The sequence below is a fragment of the Cryptotermes secundus genome, unplaced genomic scaffold (genome assembly GCF_002891405.2).
Source record: "Cryptotermes secundus unplaced genomic scaffold, Csec_1.0 scaffold1443, whole genome shotgun sequence".
NCBI classification, from domain to species: Eukaryota; Metazoa; Arthropoda; class Insecta; order Blattodea; family Kalotermitidae; genus Cryptotermes; species Cryptotermes secundus.
The window spans coordinates 17,325-38,563 of NW_019729232.1; the positions used below are offsets into that span (position 1 = coordinate 17,325).

Here is a 21,239-nt window from a genome sequence, read left to right on the forward strand (position 1 = left end):
GTATCACTGTATCACACACTCCCAATTACACAATCACACGTCCGGTTCCTCTTTCCGCGACGGCTGCTATACTCCAACAGTAGTCGGCTGACTGGAGAACTGTTGATAACACACTTGCTCGTACGCTTGCTCGGAACTATCTTCGGCGATGGCCACGTTACAACTGACTCGCAGCCGCTGTGCAGATCACTTATATAGCCGCAGTGCTTGCCTGTTGCGTAATGAGTGCCACATCATCCTGTTACGTCACCGCTGTTGACTCGTGTTGCATAGCTACCAGGTTGCGGGGGCTCGGCTAACATCGGCTCCGCTCGTGACGTCACCGCGGGGAGAGTGGCGGGGTGATGACNTGACTCACCTATTACGCGAGCGCTACGTTACCGCCACGTGCCGCTGGGGAGGTAGGGGTCCTTCGTTGTGCAACATGTCACAATATGATATGAGTGTAGAGCAGCAAGTTCTCATCTTAAGGAACGAGCATAGGCTGGGAACAGGGCACCGCTGAGGAGCACAATGAGGGGCTTCATGTTTTATACTTTTCTTGTACTACTATGTCAATCTCTAAAGTCCTTTCATACCACATTTCTTCAGTTGCACAAGTTCTTGTCACATACCCATACAGCGAATGAATGTGGTGATTTAGTTTATGTCTAGACACACGTGTTGCAGTCTTCTGAAGATGACTGAAGATCAGAACACATATAGATAAATATAAATCAAATGATCATGTTTTAGCATATTTTCCTTATTTTGAAATACGTAGTGTGTTCAAAAAGTATCAAACATTTGGTCGGCAGAAATACATTCATTGATTTGGAGGTACAAAACCCTAATCCCCTTCAAAATAGTCTCCTTGGTAATGCACACACTTCTCCCAGCGCTTCCGCCATTGTTGGAAACACTTCTGGAATGCGTCTTTTGGAATGGTGATCAGCCGGACCATCGCATTCCGCATGATGTCTTCTCTTGACTCAAATCGGGTTCCTTTCAGCGGCATTTTCAGCTTGGGAAATAGCCAAAAGTCACATGAAGCCATGTTGGGGGAGTAGGGAGCCTGACAAACCACAGGGATGTTGTGTTTGGCGACGAAAGTCTGAATCAGATGCGCAGTTTCGGTACGAATTTCGCCGACACTCTCCTCATGCCCAAATCCTCGGTCAAAATTGAATGTACCGATCCAGTGCTTACCCCTATCTCGTTAGCAAGTTCTCAGTCTGTGATATGACGGTCCTCCATGACCAAAGTCAACACTTGCTCAATGACATTCTCAGTTCGGCTTGTTGAGGGTCTGCCTGAACGCGGTTCGCTGTCCACTGATGTGCGGCCATCTTTGAAGCGGTTGTACCACTCTTTTATCCGTGAGTTGCTCATGGCATCGTCCCCGAAAGCCTGTTGAATCTTGCGAATGGTTTCCACTTGGGTACTGCCAAGCTTTTGGCAAAATTTGATGCACTATCGCTGCTCATGTTGTTCCGTCATTTTACACCTTACTGGAATCCGACGAGTGCTCGCTACACGTCCTCACTCATAGGCCGACTGCCAACGACTGACGCTTTCTGCGGGCGGGTAAAAATTCACAACTGTGCATGAATGTCCCCTCCACATCTCCACCAAAGGGAGCTTCCCACGCTTGATTGGTTTACGCGGGAAAAAAAAGGCTCGATACTTTTTGAACACACCACATATTAAAAAGAAGCTTATGTTATCTCCTTGTCTGTATGTGTATCACTCCATAATTTTGCAGGGTTGTGAGGATTATGAGATCGCCTTGCTGTCTGTATGTGTATCCCCACCATAATTTTTATTAGGAGGCTCATGAGATGACCTTCCTCCCGGTGTGACTGGTCCCTCCCTCCACCCAAACTTTTTCGTTTCCTATGCAGTCTGTGTTGTTTCAAAGGAAGGTAGGTGATTGGTTCTTCACAGAACTTCTTGTTCACTGTATGTGACAAAGGCTTGTTGGGCAGATAAATAATGTGAGTCTGTAATATTGCGAAGATTCACAGCAAGCAGCTCACCCTCTGATGTTGACTTCTGCATATATTTCAAGTTGAGTAATGTATACACATTGTGTTTCAGAGATTGTCTTTGAAATTCAATGGAGTGCTGCTTGGGGTGACACATCTTTTGAGGGTGATCTCATGCAAAGTTGAGTTCAAGGAGGACAGGTGAGTTACGGTGCAGAATGTGCAGGAATTGAATAATGCAGAAGATAAGCAGTAGAGAGTGAGAGGTAAATATTTGCAACGTGAGTACATACGGACAGGAGGCTGGAGAAAACTGCATACTGAATTGATTCAAAATTTGGACCCTTCACCATGTATTATTAGCGTGATCAAACCCAGCTTCAGGATAAAAGTGCAGGTTCAGATGCACTGTTTGTGGCCAATCCTGAACTGTACAGTGTCACATCCTAGAAAACCAAGAAACCAATTTTACATTGAAGGTTGTTGCTTTCTGGGGTATGATGCCATGTAGTTTGCTATGAAAGTTTCAGATAAACTTGGTGTGTCCATCACTGTCTTCCACCCTGAAGCTGGAGGCAGCAGATTTCTCCAAAATATTGTTGCCTATTGATGTAACTGCATGGAGTCCCATCCCTGAATGTTGTAGATTTCTGTTAAAGGTTTCAGTTTAATTTAAGTTCTGTTTAAGTTGGTTTTCATGGTGTTCACTCTCTTGGGACTTCTATTCTGTAGATGTCCACTTTTGGCAAAGATATTGCAAGATCTCCTGTTATGCCGTCCATCTGTGAATGTACTGATGGAACTTACTGAACTCCTGTTCTCGCTGGGCAAGTACTGCAGCATAATGGCGACTCTGTGCCATGGCACTGGTAAGCACTGTACCACTTTTTTGCTTATAAGCATATGCAGACAGTGAAATGAAAGATCTGAGGCTTTTGCCTCAGTACAGATGAACTTTCATTGTCCAGGAATAGAGAATTTAAATTGCCCAGTACTGCCTCACTGGTGGCTTGGATTTATGTTGAGTATAATATTATTTGTAGTGAAAAAATATGTGTGTGGTGATTGAACAGATTGATGTATCGCTAACGTGTTAGTCTTGTATTTCAGAGGTGCTTGGTTCAAGTCTCTGCTGTGACCCTGGCTGTCAGATAGGTTTTTCTTGGTTTCTCCTAGTTCTTGCAACAAGTGTCATTCTACTTAAATAAGGGACTCCCTTCCTTCCAGATCCTTTCTAATTCATTGCTCCTCTGTTATCCTGCCATTCAACAGTATGTAGTCTGCTGACAACATTGGCAAATGCACTGCCAAAACAGAAAGAATACATGTGGCCCTGAGCCAGCTGGTCCCACACACACATGCAGTGCCCACGGCCAGTGGAGGTTCATGTGTGGAAAAGTAAAATATTTTTAGCTTAAGTGAAAAATGTAGTAAAATATGGAATTAAACTGGAAAAAGATAGAGAATTGCAAGCAGATAGCAACAGAAGGAAACAAGGACTGCATTCTTCTTCTTCTTCTTCTCATCCTCCTCCACCACCACCTTCTCCTCCTCCTCCTCCTCCTTTTTCTTCTTCTTCTTCCAGGCCCTGTTTTCTGTTTTCTGTGGGTCAGTACGTGGAAAGTCTCCAAACTTCTTTTCTGCAGTCTTTAATAATGGGATTGTTGGTAGTTCATGATTGTGGCTGTCAAAACTAATGGAAAGCAGTGTTGGCTATAACACGACGCGGTTCTGTTTGTTTGCAGGTCCGTCCCCCTATCTCGGTGGTACAATTGGAGCGGTATATTTTGTTAAAGGTAATTTCTTCAGTTGTAGTCCAAAAGTCATGGAGATTTTGTGAGCCTTGAGGTTCCCATGACAGTGATTTCTTGGATATGACACCATGTAGTCTGGTCAACAGTTACCAGTATTTTGGAGGAACATGCTGCATCCATCTTCATCATATTTATATGCTCTCAGTTTGAGGATAACGAATGTTCAGCATCATAATATATTGGTTTTTCATTTCATTTCATTTCATTTATTTACATGTCAAAAATCCTTTACAAGGTCGTAAGACTCAGGATATAGACAATAGTCCAATATAACAATTAAATATAATAATTACAAAAAATATAATACATGTTAAAATATTTATGCAAACACAATTTTAAAATTATAAAACTTGTAATTTAACTTTTCACCAATTAAGTATTTAATCCCAATAAAATCAATTATCAATCTTCTTAACCGTGTAATCAAAAATTTCATCAATACCATAAAATGAATGTAAATGGAGAAATTGTAATAGTTCTTTCTTGAATCGATTTTTGTTTTTGGATAACTGTTTTATTTTGCGTGGAAGACTATTATAAATTTTGATTCCAAAATACTGTGGACCTTTCTGAAATGCTGTTAGATTTGATGAGGGGAGATGCAAATTTGAACTATTTCTTGTTGCAGTTGTATATATATCTGAATTTTCTACAAATAAATCCATATTATTAACTACAAACATCATCAAAGAATATATATATTGAGAAGGCAGTGGTAATATTTTCAATTGTCTAAAGATTTTTTTACATGAATCTCTGTTTCCAGCTCCCACCATTATTCGAACAGCTCTCTTCTGCAATTTAAAAACGCACATACTGAGAGTTCTATTTCCCCAAAAAATCAAACCGTAAGACATCACTGAGTGGAAAAAGGCGTAATACACCATTTTAAGGGCATCAATATTTAAATACTGTTTGGTTTTCCTAATTATATAACAGGCTTTATTTAATTTACCTATAATTGAATCTATATGCCCTTTCCAAGATATTGTGTTATCCAGTGTCATACCCAAGAATTTTACCTCATTTGACTCTAATAGAATTTTGTTTCCATATTCAATATTTAATTTTTTGGTAAAATTATGTTTAGCTGAGAAATTTACACAGCAAGTCTTGCCTAAATTTAATGAAAGCATATTTGAATTAAACCATTCATTCATCGATCTAAACACTGTAGTAAGTTTTTTTTCCAGCTGCATAAAATTTAATTCATTTACTATTACACTTGTATCATCGGCAANAATTAGATGCTAAGTCATATCTATGTGGAACTTTTAAAACAATAACATTAGTATGTTGATGACAACTTATAAACTCATGTAGTGAACGAATACCAATATTAGTTTCATTTCTGCCAACGTCATTTGTACCTCCCCAAATTATACAGGCATCTTTCTTTGTTAATTCTTTCAAGTCTGAGCTTACACTATTTGTCAATTTTTCCAATGTTGATCCAGGTTTTATTACCCCTTGTATCTCAAATTCTTGATTTAACCTATGCTTCAACTCAGATGCCAGTCCACGTGCATGGCTATCACCTAGTATTCTTATTTTATGTTTCACCCTTTTTGAATTATCACTATTTATATTTACATTTTTTACATTTCTAGCATGACTCTCCTTAATAGTAATATTGTCACTTGCAGGAGACAGATTATTGGAGTTTAAATGTCCATTAACAATAGTTGGAATATAATTGACACTTTGGTCGCATAATAGGTCATCATTAACCTCTTGATAGTATGTCTTAATCTTTTAAAGAACACTGGTAATTATATGTACCACCTCCATTCACCTTCTTCTTCTTTTTCCATTGCACCCACTTCAAGCATGGAGCATCCATGAAACACTTTGTTTTACTTCAGTTTATTAATCTAAGACAGTAGGACTCCTCGGACAGGGTATCAGCCCATCACAAGGCCACTACCTACACATAGAATAAACACAGGCATCCATCCATGCCTTGAGTGGGATCTCAACCTACAATCCCAGTGTTTGAGCAGGCAGAGACATTTTACGCCTTAGACCATGCAGCCACTGTGATTGGCCCATTAACACTAAAGAAACTAAATTTTACTCACACAGTTTATGGTGTTTCTTGTGATTTTAGAAATACATAGTGATTATTTACATAAACAGCATAAATCATATGGTGCTTGTAATGTAGATGCAGCATATATTGTATAGGATAACTGAATTTTTTGGTGTTATTTAATGAACTGCATGCTTCATAAGTTTAAGTGAAACTGCTGGAATTTGTGCTTTGCTCAGTTTGTCTATCTCTTACACGTTGCAGGCAAACCCCGGTATGATCTCGGCTCTAATGAAGAAGTTGAATATTTTGGTAATGGTAAGTTCACAAGCGCAGACTGTTGTCAGCATGTAGATGAATCTTGGGGGGAATTTCTTTGGCTAGCTGAGCAACTATCTGCTTCTCAAGCAACAGTAGTAACGTACGTCAGATGTAAAGGTTTTGTGGTGACTGCTTGAATGTGTTGATGTGTTGGTGACATTGAACTTGCTGTGTTTGAATTTTGGTCAAAACATCAGCTCTCCTGGCTGAGGGTTTTTTCTGGTTTTTCTCAGTCCCTCCAAGCAGATGTTGAAAGAGTGCCTCAATTAGGGCATGCCTGTTTTATTTCAAATTCTTTTCAGTTCGTCTTGTATTTCTCATCCTACTTTAACCTGTAGAGTGAGGTATGGAAAGTTACTTCACAACAATGAAAGGCTGCTGACTTATTCTTACTCATCTTTAAATTCAGGTTGTGAAAGTGAAAGGGTTCTTTTCAAGAAATAAATATAGCTTGATCTTGACTTCAAAACAGAATTTTGAATTCATCCTTGTGAAAATGTTTAGTGAACCTCATATAAGCATGTTGGCAAGAGAACAAATTTGTTTTTGTGTTTGTGTTCCATCTGCAGTAACAAACAAACTGACAGGGTACAAAGAGGAAAGTTATGGTTTCTATGTATACCATGTACCTGATATTTATCAATCTTTATATGATAGTGTCACGTGTCTGGGTTTCGGACATTAAAATGTCACATATGAGGCGTTTGCATGACTAATAATAACAGGTTTTGGATTGGATGATTGGATTTATTTGACACCTTCTTTACAACTACAGTCAACTATAAGAGCTCACAATCAATGTCTGTCTTAAGACTTGCTCCAGTCCTTACTCGACTATAGTGTCTTCTCTTTCACTGTGACGAATGACTAATGATGAATCCCTTCCAACTGAGCTGAATGAAAAATGACGACTCGCCTATGGATGAACTCTGCTAAGCGTTTTCACATGTCCTCCCTTTATAACTTCGGTAGAACGGAATAGAGACCACCACCTCAAACAGTTGTCATTCTCTTGTTTGTTGCAGCAGGAACATGATTACTGAACTGTTGCCTAGCAAATGAATTATTCAGCATCTTGTTAGGGGTCCATTTGCTAGCAATGGACTATTCTGGCTTTCAACTTTTAAACATTTGTATTTCAGACTCTTGCATGATACCACTGCTGTGCTGGATGCTGCTGGTACAGCGTGCCGGTATCGAGCAGTACGTGGTGTTGACAAGCCGCTTGATCAAGTGGTTGATGTGCGTATCGAGACACCAGGAGGAAGGGCCCTACTGGATTGGCTCTAATGACCCTGAGACAGAGACACGCGACTGCCAGTGCAGGGCTCGCATTGTGGAAGCTGTCATCATGCTGCTTCATCTCTGTTACTCACACATCAGGAAGAACAACTTCCAGGGTGAGCTATGGTGCAGCCTCAGTCGTTCCCGTGAAGGCTGTCAATTGAAATGCAACCCCTTAGAGCTACAGAGATAATTACAGTGAAATCACCGAGTGGGTTCGTAAAGTGGTGGAGGTGGTGCTCAGTTTGAACCTCAGTCACGAAACTGACTATCCTAATAGATTTTTCATGGCTTTCCTGTGACCCCTCCACGCATGTTCTGGGATAGTACCTCAGTTATGCCTTAACTGCTTCCTTCCAAATGCTTTCAAATTCATCATTCATGCTACCATTCAGTGCTAGTCCAGGTACTGGCACCATCATAAAATAACCCATGCAAAGAGAGTAATGAAATCCCAAATGGATGAATATTTTATTCTAATCCTTGCCAAAGTCCAACATGAACAGCGTGTTATTAATTGGATTTGAGGTCCTTACAGCAATGGCTGCAAAAAGTACCAGCTTCTGGGATGTTATATTTTGTAGCCCTGTAAAAGTTTGCCTAGGTCTTTGCTTCCATCTTCAGGGTTGAAGAGTAAGTCAAGCAGCATACAGAGCTTGCTTCTACCAGTCCACATGGTGTCAAATCCCAGAAGGCAGTACTCTTCAGTGCAATACTTTTCCATATGTAGTGAGTTTTGGTGTAATATGTAACCCACATATAGTGTAAAGACTTTTGATATTCCAGTACTGACCTTAATTGAATTCATCCATGTTTTATATTGTCGAGACTGTTACTTGCAATTGTCTGTCAACATATATTGCAACAATTCATTTATAAATCCATTGGCAGATGTAGTTTGGCTTGATCAGCCAGTAACACTGAAATGGCTAACCAAAACAGTACATGTCTTCCAGCAAATTTATAGAAAAGTTGTAATAAGTGTAGATGAACAGTTGCAAGAAATTACCATCTAGAGTGATTGATTAATAAAAGTTGTGTTTCAATTTTTCATTTCCCTTAACATGTTTTGGTTAGATTGACCATCTTCAGAAGGACACAATCAACATATAGGAAACCACTGTTACAATGTCATTAATATATAAAAATTGTACTGTATAACAGCATTAAGTACATGAAGTGGTTGGAACATCTATGAGTTAATATAACTGATTTATTTACTCATGTATTTAAAAGAAAAGTTATAAAACACTTCTTCCTTTAACAAGAAGAAATTCCAAGACACAAACCATTTGTTCTAGTTTTAACAAAAAGTTTTTTGAGATTTTGAAGTGCGACTGTACTCTGTGGAGTTAAATGAGATTTTCCTTTGCTTGGTTTTCTGATCCACTTCTCTGCAAAGGAATTTAAATGGGGGCTTAACTATCGACACCCATACTGTGTCCCTTGACCTCTTCTTGAAGTTCTGAATGTTGCGTTCAGGGGACCAGTTGTTTCATGACATCCGGCATCTGTTAGGCAGAGGACTTGTCTTCCTTCATCGACTTGTGCACCAGGATGCCGATGTCGGATTGCTTATGGCGAATGCGGAGGGGGAGTACCAGGTCCTTATTCATGGGCTGATTGATAACCTCAAGTTCATGAATTTCAGCAAACAGGAAGGTGAGTGATCTCGAAATGAAATCAAAGCGGAGTGATGTGAGTGAGTGTGAGGTTCTGCTTTAATCACTGTTCCCCTCCATCCTGAATGCTTGTTATGTCTCTGTTTCATTCGGATGGTGGAACAGCGACAGGATACAGTTCAGCATGTTCGCAGCTGATGGTAGTAACACTACATGCAACCGCTGCTGCCTCTTCATTGTGCTTCATTTCCAGTATATATGGGTCACTGGACAAAAAGTTCCAGTAGTCCCCCCCTACTCCACAAACATTTCATTTTGATTTCTTGCCAACTCTTTCTTCTTTTTTTGGTGTCTTCTAGTAACAGGCCAAACCATCATATTCTGGGTCATTCTCTATGTTTTTTCTTTCAGATGTTAGTTGTGGTGCCCTGCTTTGTATCCCTATGCTATCCCTTCCCCTTACATGGCCAAATCATTGTAATCATTTCTCTGTTAACTCCAATGACATGTTTTGAATTCCAGCTCCTCTAAAAATTGTATTTCTAATGCAGTTATTTCTTGTTTTCCCCTCAATAATTCTCAGAAATTTCATATCCATTTCTTGGATTTTACACATGCCTCCCCTTGTAAAGGTTATATGTATTTACTGATTATTTATTGTGAACAGTGTTAAGTAAATCACGGATACTTTTAGCCATGTTTGCTTAAAAGTAAAGTAAGTAGTGTTACGAGATCAGTGTGCTGTCTCTACATGTTCAGGTATGTGTCTGTTTAAATTCTTGAACCAAGTGACGGATTTTCATGAAACTTGATATGAATGCTACGCCATTGGAGATCATCACATTGCTGTATGCTTTTAATTTTCTGCAGTGATCAGTGACGACATGGCAGATGCACAGATGTGAGGTTGACTTGACTCTAACTTCCTGGTCACAAAACGATGTATTGCAATCGATCTTGTGAAATATGCAGATTTTGTTAAGGCAATGTTTTTGAAGACTGTAAAATGACAACATAAAGCAATGGAAACATTTGCTTTCTCAGTTTGATAGCTATAACTAATGAAACATTGGAGGTGTGGAGTATGGTATAGCGGTAGACCATAAACATGCCTACACATTATGTGAACTGTTGTTTGTAAATCAGCAATTACAAACTTAGCAATGATGCAGAACTCTGAGATTATATTTGATGCATATAACATAGACAGAATCTGTACTTAAATAATATGTTCTTCTCATAATTAAATAATATAGCAGTAATGATAGAGTACTGGATCTGTCAGGAGCAGGCATATGGGCTTTGTGCGTTATACTCACAGCTGTCAGCTTGTTCAGAACCAGGTTTACACCTGCCACACCTGGTGCCTTGTCTGAATCTCTGTGCACTTCACAGACATTATGAAAAAAATGTGGTGTAATTAGGGTCGGATGGGTAAGGCTTGTAAGCATGAATGGGAAACCAGAAATTCATATAAAATTTGGATGGAAAATTTCAAAGGCAGAGACAAGATTGAAGACAAACTTATGTCTCACTCACTCACCCCTTCCATCCTTCCCTCCCTCACACACTCTCTCTCTCCCACACATCCCCCCACCTACTCACTCACTCCTTGGAACTGAGTCCTGCTTCAGAAGCTAACACTTGCTCAGCCACTCAGGAAATTCCCAACATTATATGAAACTTGTTCACCGGAGTCAACCACTGATCCTTGTCCTGAGCCTGGTGAACCTAGTCCATATCCTCACATGTTGTTTCCTTAGGATTCATTTCAATATTATGCTGCCATCTACATCTTGAGCATCCTAATGGTTTCTTTCCTTCACGTTTTTGTAACAGTATTTTGTTTGAACTTCTGTTGTGTCCAATGTGTGCTGCATGCCTTGCCCGGAATGTGGTAGTGGGTAGTGTGGTCACTGCCACAGTATATGGCTTCTTGACCAGCTGAATAAGCACCACCAACTGATTTGCTTATCGCTGTTTGCATGTGCCGATGCTGTTGCCATCTGCAGAAGAAGCATTGAAGGTTCTGAAGGATCTTGAGGACCAGCAGGTTGCGCACAGCCCCACGTTGAGCTACACCGAGCCAGCGAGAATGATGATGGATGACATCTTCAAGACCATCAAGTCTTTCTGCGGACCTTCCTACAAATGATAAAGTTCTTCTGCCACACATTAACACTCTGTTGTTGCATCAGTTTGAGCTACAGGGCAGTTCTGTATGCTGTGGTGGTGGATATGGCGGTCACATGAAAAGGGCCAGTGTCTGGAAGGGTTCCTGCATTCAGTATAATGGCCATGTGTCTGTGGTTCTGTTTTTCGATGCTAAATTTGAGGGCCATCTGCTAACGTTTTCCTACACTCTTTAGAATGGCTTCATTCTTATGAAGGTGGTGTGTGGATACCAAAACATATTGTCATGTATAGGATGGTACGCACAACGAAAATGACTGGTTCTAGTTCGGATGATTGAATTTATTAGCACTTTGGTTGCACACTCTCTCTCGATTACACTTAAATACAGCGTTATCCCTGATTTACACACACACTGGTCCTCTCCTGGTGCCACAGTTAAAATGTAAGAACTATAACAGTCTCACTAAATTACACACTCCCAATCCCACTGCACTATAGCACACATGAAGTCCTCAGTTCACAAGTTAACTCATCTTCAAATATGAACTTCCCGTGACTCTCTCCTACTGAGAACTCAGAACTCTGTCACTTGCTAGCTCCAATTCACTCACTCGTGTGCTTCCGCCACTACTGTGTTTCTCATAACTTTGCCAGCTCAGGAATTCTGCTCACTTATGTAGCCAAGGGACTGACACTCATCAACAGTAAACACATATCACGTGACCCGTACTCACTGTTGCTGTGTGGCTTCACCGCACATCCTCAAGCTCACGGACATGCAGGAAACATGTCACGTGATGGCCACATACTGTTGATGTGTGATGTCTCTGATCCTACGCCAACTGCCTGACACACAGAAAACACAGCTTGCTCTACCGTTTGAAGAGACATATTGTGTTTACAAAGCTGTTGCCTGGCAGCATGTTGATCAAACACATTACAGTACTCTTACATTTGAGATGACAAATGGTCAGTTGCTCGTTGCAGCCGCAGAGGTCAGAGAATGTTAAATCTAGATCACCAGTTGCATAAAAGTTTCACTTGTGTGGTTTCTGAACATGTGGTTAGCAACTGCAGCATTTGTGTGAAATTTTAGTTTCCCATTGAGGTGACCATGACGTTCCCATCTTGTGGAATGTGATGGCGTGTAGTCTGGCAGAACCTGCTGCCTCCAGCTTTAGAGTGGGTGGCAGAGGGTTTCTCCAAAACATTGATAACAGCGTACCAGACTGCACGGCATTATGTCCTATATAACAGTAATGTTCATAGCCACCAAACGAGAGCCTCACTAGTAAGTGCTTCCTGCATCACAAACTTGCCAAGTGTGTAAGTATCTGGTATGTGCCTTTTAATGTATTTTGGACAAAGACAGTGGTTCAGATGGTAATGCGCCTACACTTTGCACTCTGCAGTGTAGTGCACATCAGATTCATGTATATGAAGATGTCTCTTGGGTGGCCTGCAGGAACAGAATGATTGCTCACACTGAGTTATTCTATTGTAACCAATGAATTGTGTGCACAAGCAGTGACCAAAATGAGAATGTTGTGGATGAACGCCATCCATAATAATGTACAGTACAGTAGTGTATCCACTGTGTTTTGTGTACTAATGCAGTGAAATGTGAGTACAGCAAATCCCAGTTGACCTTGTGTTTCATAAAATGAAATTAAAGTGCATAATAAAATTTACCAACTAACACTTTTAAGTAACATTCTCTAAAGAACCTATTTGCAACTAAAATGAAAACAAGAGAGGTAAGTTTTTGTTGAATTTACAATAAAGCTACCAAACATTTTTGTTTACTTCAGTTTTTATAATAAGAGCCAGAAATACTTTCTGTGTCACAGATTTTATTATCGGCTTCTGAAACTTATTGCTTAGTGCTTATTTCCTTGCGGTATGCAGAAATGCAGAATGTGAATGAAACTTGGTTCTTCTGTTGTCCCTCAAAGTGTGCTGTAGCTTTGCATGTTTCAATGCAAAATTTGATGGAATGTGTTTTTATTATAACTGTGGAGTGAACAAATCTCCACTTGGAACATCAGAATGAAGTTAATATGTTTGGTTCACATTTAGAATTTCATGATGATACACATTTTCGAGAACACACCCCATCTGTAACAAGTGTGTGGTCTGGGATCCCAATCAGGTGTAACATTTTCATGGTGGTATGTCAGCCCAAGGCTGGCTTTAGGTTAGGGTTCTTACTGCTTATGAATATATGATGTCTGGTAGGTTAACTGGAAATTGTAAAACATTGTATGACATAACTGTGCCATTACTTTTCATCTCAGATATTTTCGCCATGACTGAAAGTACCGATTATGTGCGTAAATGAATAAATGGCCTGATTGGGCCTGTATCAAGTTGCCACCACCTGTCACGCTATCCAGTAGAGCTGTTTATCTAGTGGAATCGTCATGTTCCTCTTGCAACATTAATTTGTGAAGTCCGTCTTACATTAATGTAAGGTTTGAATATGGTACCTGCACTATGCTATTGAAAGTTCAGCACATATACCCCCAGCATGCTTTGTGATTGGTGCCGTGAAGCTGTAGGCCTGGTGCCAGTGATCATTATCAGTCTTTGTGGTAGCACAGTCAGTGGTCCTGTCTCAGAAAGGAATTTATTCACCTCACCAGGGAGGTTGAAGACAGGAATGTAATTTCCTGGAAACAGTGAATCAGGTTTTGGAGTATTTGAGGTAGAACATGGACATCGCTATGTTGGTAATATGGAGCAGACTAATGGTACAGAACGTGGGGCTCTCAGAGCTGTGAGCATCAAGATTACGGTTGTGGTATGGGGGCCAGGTACCAGCATTTCAGAGGAACTTGAAGCCTCCAACTACGGGCCAGCAGGCTTGTCTGAAGTATTTGCACATATTATACTGGTTCACGTGACACCGTCTATCCACAAAAGTTGGCACTAAACTTCGTCAACAAGCAGTGGTCTCTCGGTCGGTATGGTTCGCTTGCGGACTGAAATCATGGAGTTTTTTATAGTGGTTCATCGACAGCTTTAATTAAGCATTAGTTTATATGTGTAATGTATGGTAGTGCATGGTGATACAGATAGAGGAGGCCCTGAATTGGTGATTATAAATCATGCAATAACTTACTGATGAAATCAGAATTTGCAAAAATTTAGTGCTTTGCAACATTGACCTAGTGCATGCCTGCCAAGTTCACACAGTTTCGATCAGTCTGTGATTCTGTGCATTGCGCAGTGGAACACTCTGCCTTCAATTGCATGGAAACCAGTTGTCTCCACATCGACCTAGGTTTGTACTGGCTACATTTTGATTTTGTTGCTGAATTGTGTGATTTATAGTAATTACTTTGGGACGTCCTCTGAGTGAATAGTCATGTGTAAAGCCTATAAAATGAGAGTCACAAGGCGAATTATTGGTCCCTCAGTGCATTATGTGTGTCATGGCACTGTTGAAAGCTTCAGGGTTTGATTATTGATAGTTTGACTGGCCATATAATTTTCAAAAGAAATTATCATTTGACATCTGCATGTTGTTATCTTGCTTTGATGGCCAACTGCTGAACTGTGGGGAATCAGAGGTAAATTTTGTCGCTGTGTCATAAGTATTGTATTAGAAGCTGAAGTGATAAGTAAGCAAATGTTTCTCAGAATCCTAATGATTGTAATTAGTGTAAAATTGTAGTTTTAGCAGCAGTTTGAAGTTATCTGCCCAATGGAAAAGCATATTACTTTACCTAGGAGAGTGAATCAGCCTGTGAAGTTAGAACAGTGATGCATTGCAGAGAGAAAGGGAGGTACAATATTTCATTGTCTTCAAACATTATGTACTAAATAATATTGTTTAAGCATCCTGTTACATTAACATATTCTTCACAAACTATACTGTTTCCGTCCACAATGCAACTTATTTATTTCTGTCCCTCCCTTTTACTTTTACTTTCCTGCCAAAAATTGATTCATTGTGTGGTATATCTTCTGTCGCATATGAATGCAGTAAGTCTTAATTTAAAATAATGGACTCTATTAAAATTGATAAAGTGTGGTTAAACTTTTCAATATTTTGCTTTGGGGCTGTTATTTCTTTATACAAACATCTTGTAGATTGCCTAGTATTCCAAATGAAGCAAATCTACACAATGGTGTTTGGATAAAGAGAACAGCACCAAGCAAACTACTGAAAAATTTTAACTAGACTTTATTATTTATTCATTTTAAATTAGGACATATCATGTTCATATGTGATAGAAGTGCGATATACCACACAGTGAAAGTTTCTGGCAAAAGAACACCTGATGAAGGACATATACAGCCAAAACATGTTGTGAAAGTTGTATAGTTCGTGAAGATTATGTACTGAAGTTATAGCAGCATACAACGAAGGATGCTACTGATGTAGAACAGGGGCAGTTTTCTGACATGGAATCAGAAACTGGCTAAGTGTAATTACACGAGTGAATAGTTGCTTTTTATCAATTGTGTACTTTCTCCAAAAATCCGGGTAGAAAGCAGATGCCCCCCCCCACCCTTCCTGCATCTTGCAGGCGCCAGTTAGTGAATACTGTGAAGATGGGTCTTAAAGAAATAGGGGGTTTGAGGTTAGGAAGTGGATTTCCATCTTAGTCTTCGCCACATTATTGGGCATGACACGTTATATCTTTCAGGTAAAAGGAACACCGTACTTAGTTTGCAGTATTGGCTTTGCGTGACTGATTTAGTGGTCCTATGACAGTCACTGCTCTCACTACTCACTAATATCTTTCCTTGTCCAAGTCACGGAAATCGCAACATGTTATGCTGTCACTGTACGGAGTTTCAATTTTTACTCGTAATATGGCCGAATTATAGCCGTGTATGTGCTGCCATCACTTGATCGTTGATAAAATTACTGTCACTAAATAAACATTCGAAAATGTCACCGAAACGTAAGATCAGTTTGCAGATGGCGTATAAATTACTTCTTGGTTTAGGCAACGTTCGCCGTTTACATTACGTATAACTCCAAATGGCGATTATAAACAATGAACAATAAAAGGGACAGGAGAAGTGACTGTGGCCTATTTTAAACATTCGTTTAAAGTAGTGAGTTAATTGAAAAGAATTCAAGCAATTAACGCTCCTAATAAAAATCAGAAACAACTTATTGAGATGAGTTTTACTGCCGATGTTTGTAAAGTTCACTGTGCCCAGACAAACATTTAGGACCCCAGGCTCCATATGTTTCGATCTGTGTGGTTAGTTGCCCACTGGGGCCAAATACAGGTGCGCAGAATGCTATAGTGTGATGTGTTGAAGTGCTGAGTTCAGGCGCCGAGCCGAGGGTCCGCATTGTTGCTTCCCAGAGTTCAGGTCATGGTAAACGCATCTGATCCGTGTAGTGTAGTGTGATAAATGCGACCATATCGACATAAAGTTCATAGATTGCAAAACGAACAGCGGGTAGTGAAATATTGAAGACAGGCTGGAATAGCTCCTGCGTGGTGTTGGTAAGTCGCTTGTTCCTTCACATTGTTGGCCCTCCTCAATCTTTTGTTGTTATTAATATGATCAAATTATTACTATTTTCATTAAATTAAATTAAATTTGCTAACACTGCTTAACAGACGTCATCACTCTGATGCTTTGCTCTTAATCAATGTTGCCCCTCCTCGAAACGGTCAGCCTTCGAATTTCTACTGGGAACATTCGTAACTTCAACACATTCATTTTTTTCATATCATGCATCCTGTTGTGTTATAATATACAGTTTCTTTATTAAGACCGCCAAAACACAACAATATCAAGGTTAGTGCCTAGTTTGGCTCTGCTACGTGTTTCGGCTATTAATAGCCATCATCAAGCAAATACACGGTTAACATACACCACTGAACTGCAGTACTAGTAAAATTGGATACAATAATATTAATTATATTAAAATACTTTACGTAAAAATACAATAAATTAGATTATACTCGTATAAAACAAAAGTTATAATATAACAACCTCACCGCCATCTGTGAGCCGATTGTTTAGAAAATGTGGGAGCCTCGACGTCTCACAACCCTCTGGGCTCTCACGGCCCGTTGCCTTGTTTGAGAGTAAGTAAACTTCACAGATTTTTTTTTTCTGTGTTGTGTCATCGCTGTTGTTTGTACGCGTACTGACTCTGTAATTGGCCCATGACTGTTTAGATTAATAAAGAATTGAAATGAAAATCATCACCGCTTATTTCAATGGCAGTGCGCAGTACGGAGTAGCAGCAAAGATCCCGGCTGTAAAACAGCTGCTTTGAGGTTCTCACGTAGGCAGTTAGGAAGAAGTATATCCTAGAGCGTGATGTCGTGTAGTCCGGTAAACGTTCACTGACGTTTCGGAGGAACATTCTGCCTCCATCTTCAGTTCGTCAGTGCTGAATATTAAGCAAAGCAAGGAGAGCAATACGTTCATCCGAAGCGTTGGCACACGACCACTAAGCCTCCTGCTTATTCGCAGTTTATCTGCCAAATGCATGGCTTGGAATGGCAGGGTGTTTGCTGAGCAGTTCGGGAGGGGTCGTGATTGTGGCGATGACGCATGGACTGAGGAAAGACAGAACAGCCAGTGACCCCTGCGGTACTCGAAACGTGAACTTCCCGAATACAAATTAGAAGCAGGGACAGCTGTACCTTTTCTCGAGCCGTTCAGCGAGCCCTGGCTGTAAAGGCGCGTGCACATTTCTCGTGCTCGCGAGTAATGTGGACGATATGACAAGTCACGAGACAAGCAAATTTAAAATTTTTAATTTAAAAACTATAGCCAGTAAATTAAAATACGACCTCAACGTCTCACAACCCTATGGGCCTTCACGGCCTGATACAGGGATAGCTTTACTTACTTCTTTTACTACAGCCTATACGCACTACGAGTAAATATATGTGAATCCTCACGCGCCGAAGCCTGGAGAGCAACTGAAGTAGTGTGGACGAAGATTTACGAGCAGAAATAAAAGCCAGACGAGTCTCCCGACGAGCACAAGCCTGGCGAGCACGAGCACGAATAATGTGGACGCGCCTTAACAGTTCATTTTGCAGTCCGCCTCGCGTTTCTGTTGTCAGTGATGCGCTGTGCAGCCTCACAGGAGAGGGGAATCCCTCACAGGCATAAACACCGAGTTTAATGGAACAACTTTCCGAAAGATACGGCAGTAGCGAGCTCGCTCAAAGTTGAGGTTAGGAAATAATCCGCAAGTTTTCTGAAGAAGGTTTGTAATAAGACGGAGATGTGTTTGTGTATCCAGCCGAGACGGGGGCAGCGGACAGCTTCTCCCTGCCTCTCCCTGCCCAGCCTACCAAGCCAGAAGATGTACGCCCTGACAGTTATGCAGCCTTCTCTCACTTATCTATGGTTTTATGGAAAACTTACAGAAGAAATGTATTTAATGTAAAATAAAAAAGATAAAGTTGTCCCTGTGATTAACTAATTAAGTACTACGCCATGAAGGCGTATGGGGGATTTAATGTATGAATCCACATTTTCTTGACCTCGGCACTAGTTTGAAGTGAGTGGTCAGCTTCACGCTCCTACCGCTTTACCTCCGGGAAAACAGCACCCGGTACATATTGGATAGGAGATTGTATGAACCCCAGAGCCGGTCTGGACGACGTTGAGAAAAGAAAATTCTTGACCCTACCGGGACTGGAACTTCGACCCCTCGATCGTCCAGTCCGTAGCCAGACGATATCCCGGCTTTTGTATATTAATTTAATTTAGTATAAAATGCGAGTTTAATTTTCCTCCACGACTTCTGTTCCAAATATTTTTCTCACCAATAAATACAAGTATGCAGCGAATTGTGCTAGAGAAACGCACAGAAACACATCTCCGCGTGAAATGTCAGCTATTTTGTCCGATTTTAACCAGAATTTCAACATGTCGGTAAAGCTTGGCGATATTCCCAATACGATAAACTGTGGTCTGTTGTGTTTTTAAATGAGATGCTTCATCCAATATGGCGACTTGTTCAGGAAACAGACCTGAACGTGTCGGATTTCAAACCCAGGACATTATAATTTCAAAATTCATCGCAGTACGGATTTAGCCCTTGTATATGCATTATAACACCGACGTTTTGGAGGAAACTGCTACCTCCAGTCTTAAAAGTAGAAGGGCCGATATTGTTTACAAAATTCCCCTTACCCCTGTTGGTGTGCTGAAACCCCCAGGCTCGAGTTTACCTCGCACTGCATCTCACTCTCATCTTATTCGTCTACTCTGAAGATGGAGGCATTATACTGCTCCGAAGCGTTGATAACCGCCTAGCAGACAACACGACATCACGCCTGTGAGAACCTCAGATCTCTCCTCGCCGTGCATTTCCTACGTCTGACGTCACGTCTTGAAGTTTTCCTTCCAGGTCTTATCAAATATTGCCATAAAAGTTTTCCTGGCCTCACACTCAATAACGCTGATGAATATTGTTACTAGACTACGCGCTGGACGGCCAAAGAATCAGTGTTCGAGTCCTGACAGTCCCCTCAGTTTGCGTACGGGCTGTGGAGCCTACTCAGCATCATATCCAGTGGGTCCCGAGGTGAAGCTGACGGGGCGTGAAGCTATGCTTCCTCTTTCCTATACTCCTTCATATTATAGTGCTTAACTAAACACAGGGGCAGCTCTGATAATTGTACACGACCGCCATGTTGGTACTGCCGATATCAAGGTGTATAAAATCCGTAATACACAAGGAACTTCACAAGACACAGTATGTATGGAAGCAGGCTTGAAACCTAAATGTTGTTGGTGATTCTGCCATACCACGTGTAGTGGTTACACAGCCACAACTCCATTCCAGCGGCCTCGTTTCTTTAAATCTAGCGCAGAATGAATGTCATTGGACATTCAAGAGGTGCAACCTACCCCTTAGGCCCCTAAACGCTTGTCAAGTGCTCAATTGTTAATGCATTTTGGTATCTGCACCGTCGTGACAGGACCCGCCTTCACGATGTGACGTCACCTGTCACTATGGTAACGGCTCCGCGGAAAGTTGACGACAGCGTACGCTGTCGCTGTGTGCGGTAACAAACGAAACACAGTCCAGGCCTTTGTTGTGTTCACTGAACAATAGCCCTATTTAAAACGTTTCCAAGTATTGACTGGCGGTTGATTCCAATGTACAGGGTGTTCCTAGTTTATATGTGCTAGTTACTCCGTCGGTCCCTTCTTTTGAGACACCCGTAAGTTCGTCGTCTGCTATACAAAAAGAAAAGTCATCAGACCTGATCCTGAAGCAGAAGGACGTAGTTCTCACAGCCTGTAGGGGTGAGACTGAGTCCACTTGGTTTGGCCTCTTGATAGGCCAGTATGATGTAATACGAATTGGCAGGGGAAACCGAAGTACTCGGAGGAAATGTACTCTCCACCACAAATCCCACATGAACTGACCTGGGATCGAACACGGGCAACAAACCGCCTAATGAGCTATGATACAGCCTAATTTAGTATTATCTTTCTATCTACTTCTAAGTCTCCCAAGTAATCTTTTCCTTTCAGATTTTCTAACAAACGTTCTTTTGCATGGGTAGTCTAATCTGTCTTCATAAACTTCATATTTCTCTATGTAGAATACGAATTATGGGGATCCTCATTACGCAGTTCTCTCCAGCCTCTTGCCAGTTCCCCCTCTTATGCCCAAGTGTCCCCCCCCCCCGCAGCTGTCTGTCCTCAAGAGACACAGATACCTTGACAAGAGAGACCCAGTTTCACACCCATCCAACAGTATGAGCTTATGTTTCTGTTGTCCCTGAGGATGTCCACGCGTCTCCCTTGTTCCAGTCCTCGTCCGTTGCTATTCGCCCTGCCTCGTTTGCTCTCTGCTAATATAAAGCGACTGTGCTAGCGTATTTAACACTTCGATGCTTTGCGCTCGTTCGAATCATATTTCAAAATTCAGTTTATTCCTACCTGAAAACACACTGCGTCTCCATTACAAGGTTAAGCCGGCCATGCAGCCCTCCAGGTTAAACCCCTCCGCTGTGAAGGCCAGCAAATTATCTTTCCAAATGATGCAATTCGCCATTAATTCATAAAATCCCGTGGCCCCTGTCTCAACCCG

At 41.0% G+C, this 21,239-nt stretch overlaps 1 protein-coding gene across 4 annotated transcripts in view; it reads left to right on the plus strand.

The window, feature by feature from the left end:
- Window positions 1-11,568, plus strand: part of LOC111865601 — a 26,189-nt gene extending 14,621 nt beyond the window's left edge. For all 4 annotated transcript variants that reach the window (XM_033751890.1, XM_033751891.1, XM_023853773.2 and 1 more), the window contains 7 exons: window positions 2,080-2,168; window positions 2,700-2,836; window positions 3,713-3,763; window positions 6,078-6,131; window positions 7,277-7,534; window positions 8,901-9,080; window positions 11,053-11,568. In XM_033751890.1, the coding sequence (XP_033607781.1) occupies window positions 2,080-2,168; window positions 2,700-2,836; window positions 3,713-3,763; window positions 6,078-6,131; window positions 7,277-7,534; window positions 8,901-9,080; window positions 11,053-11,195 (912 nt within the window). In that variant the 3' untranslated portion in view covers window positions 11,196-11,568. The remainder of the gene's footprint in view (window positions 1-2,079; window positions 2,169-2,699; window positions 2,837-3,712; window positions 3,764-6,077; window positions 6,132-7,276; window positions 7,535-8,900; window positions 9,081-11,052) is intronic.
- Window positions 11,569-21,239: the final 9,671 nt, after the last annotated feature.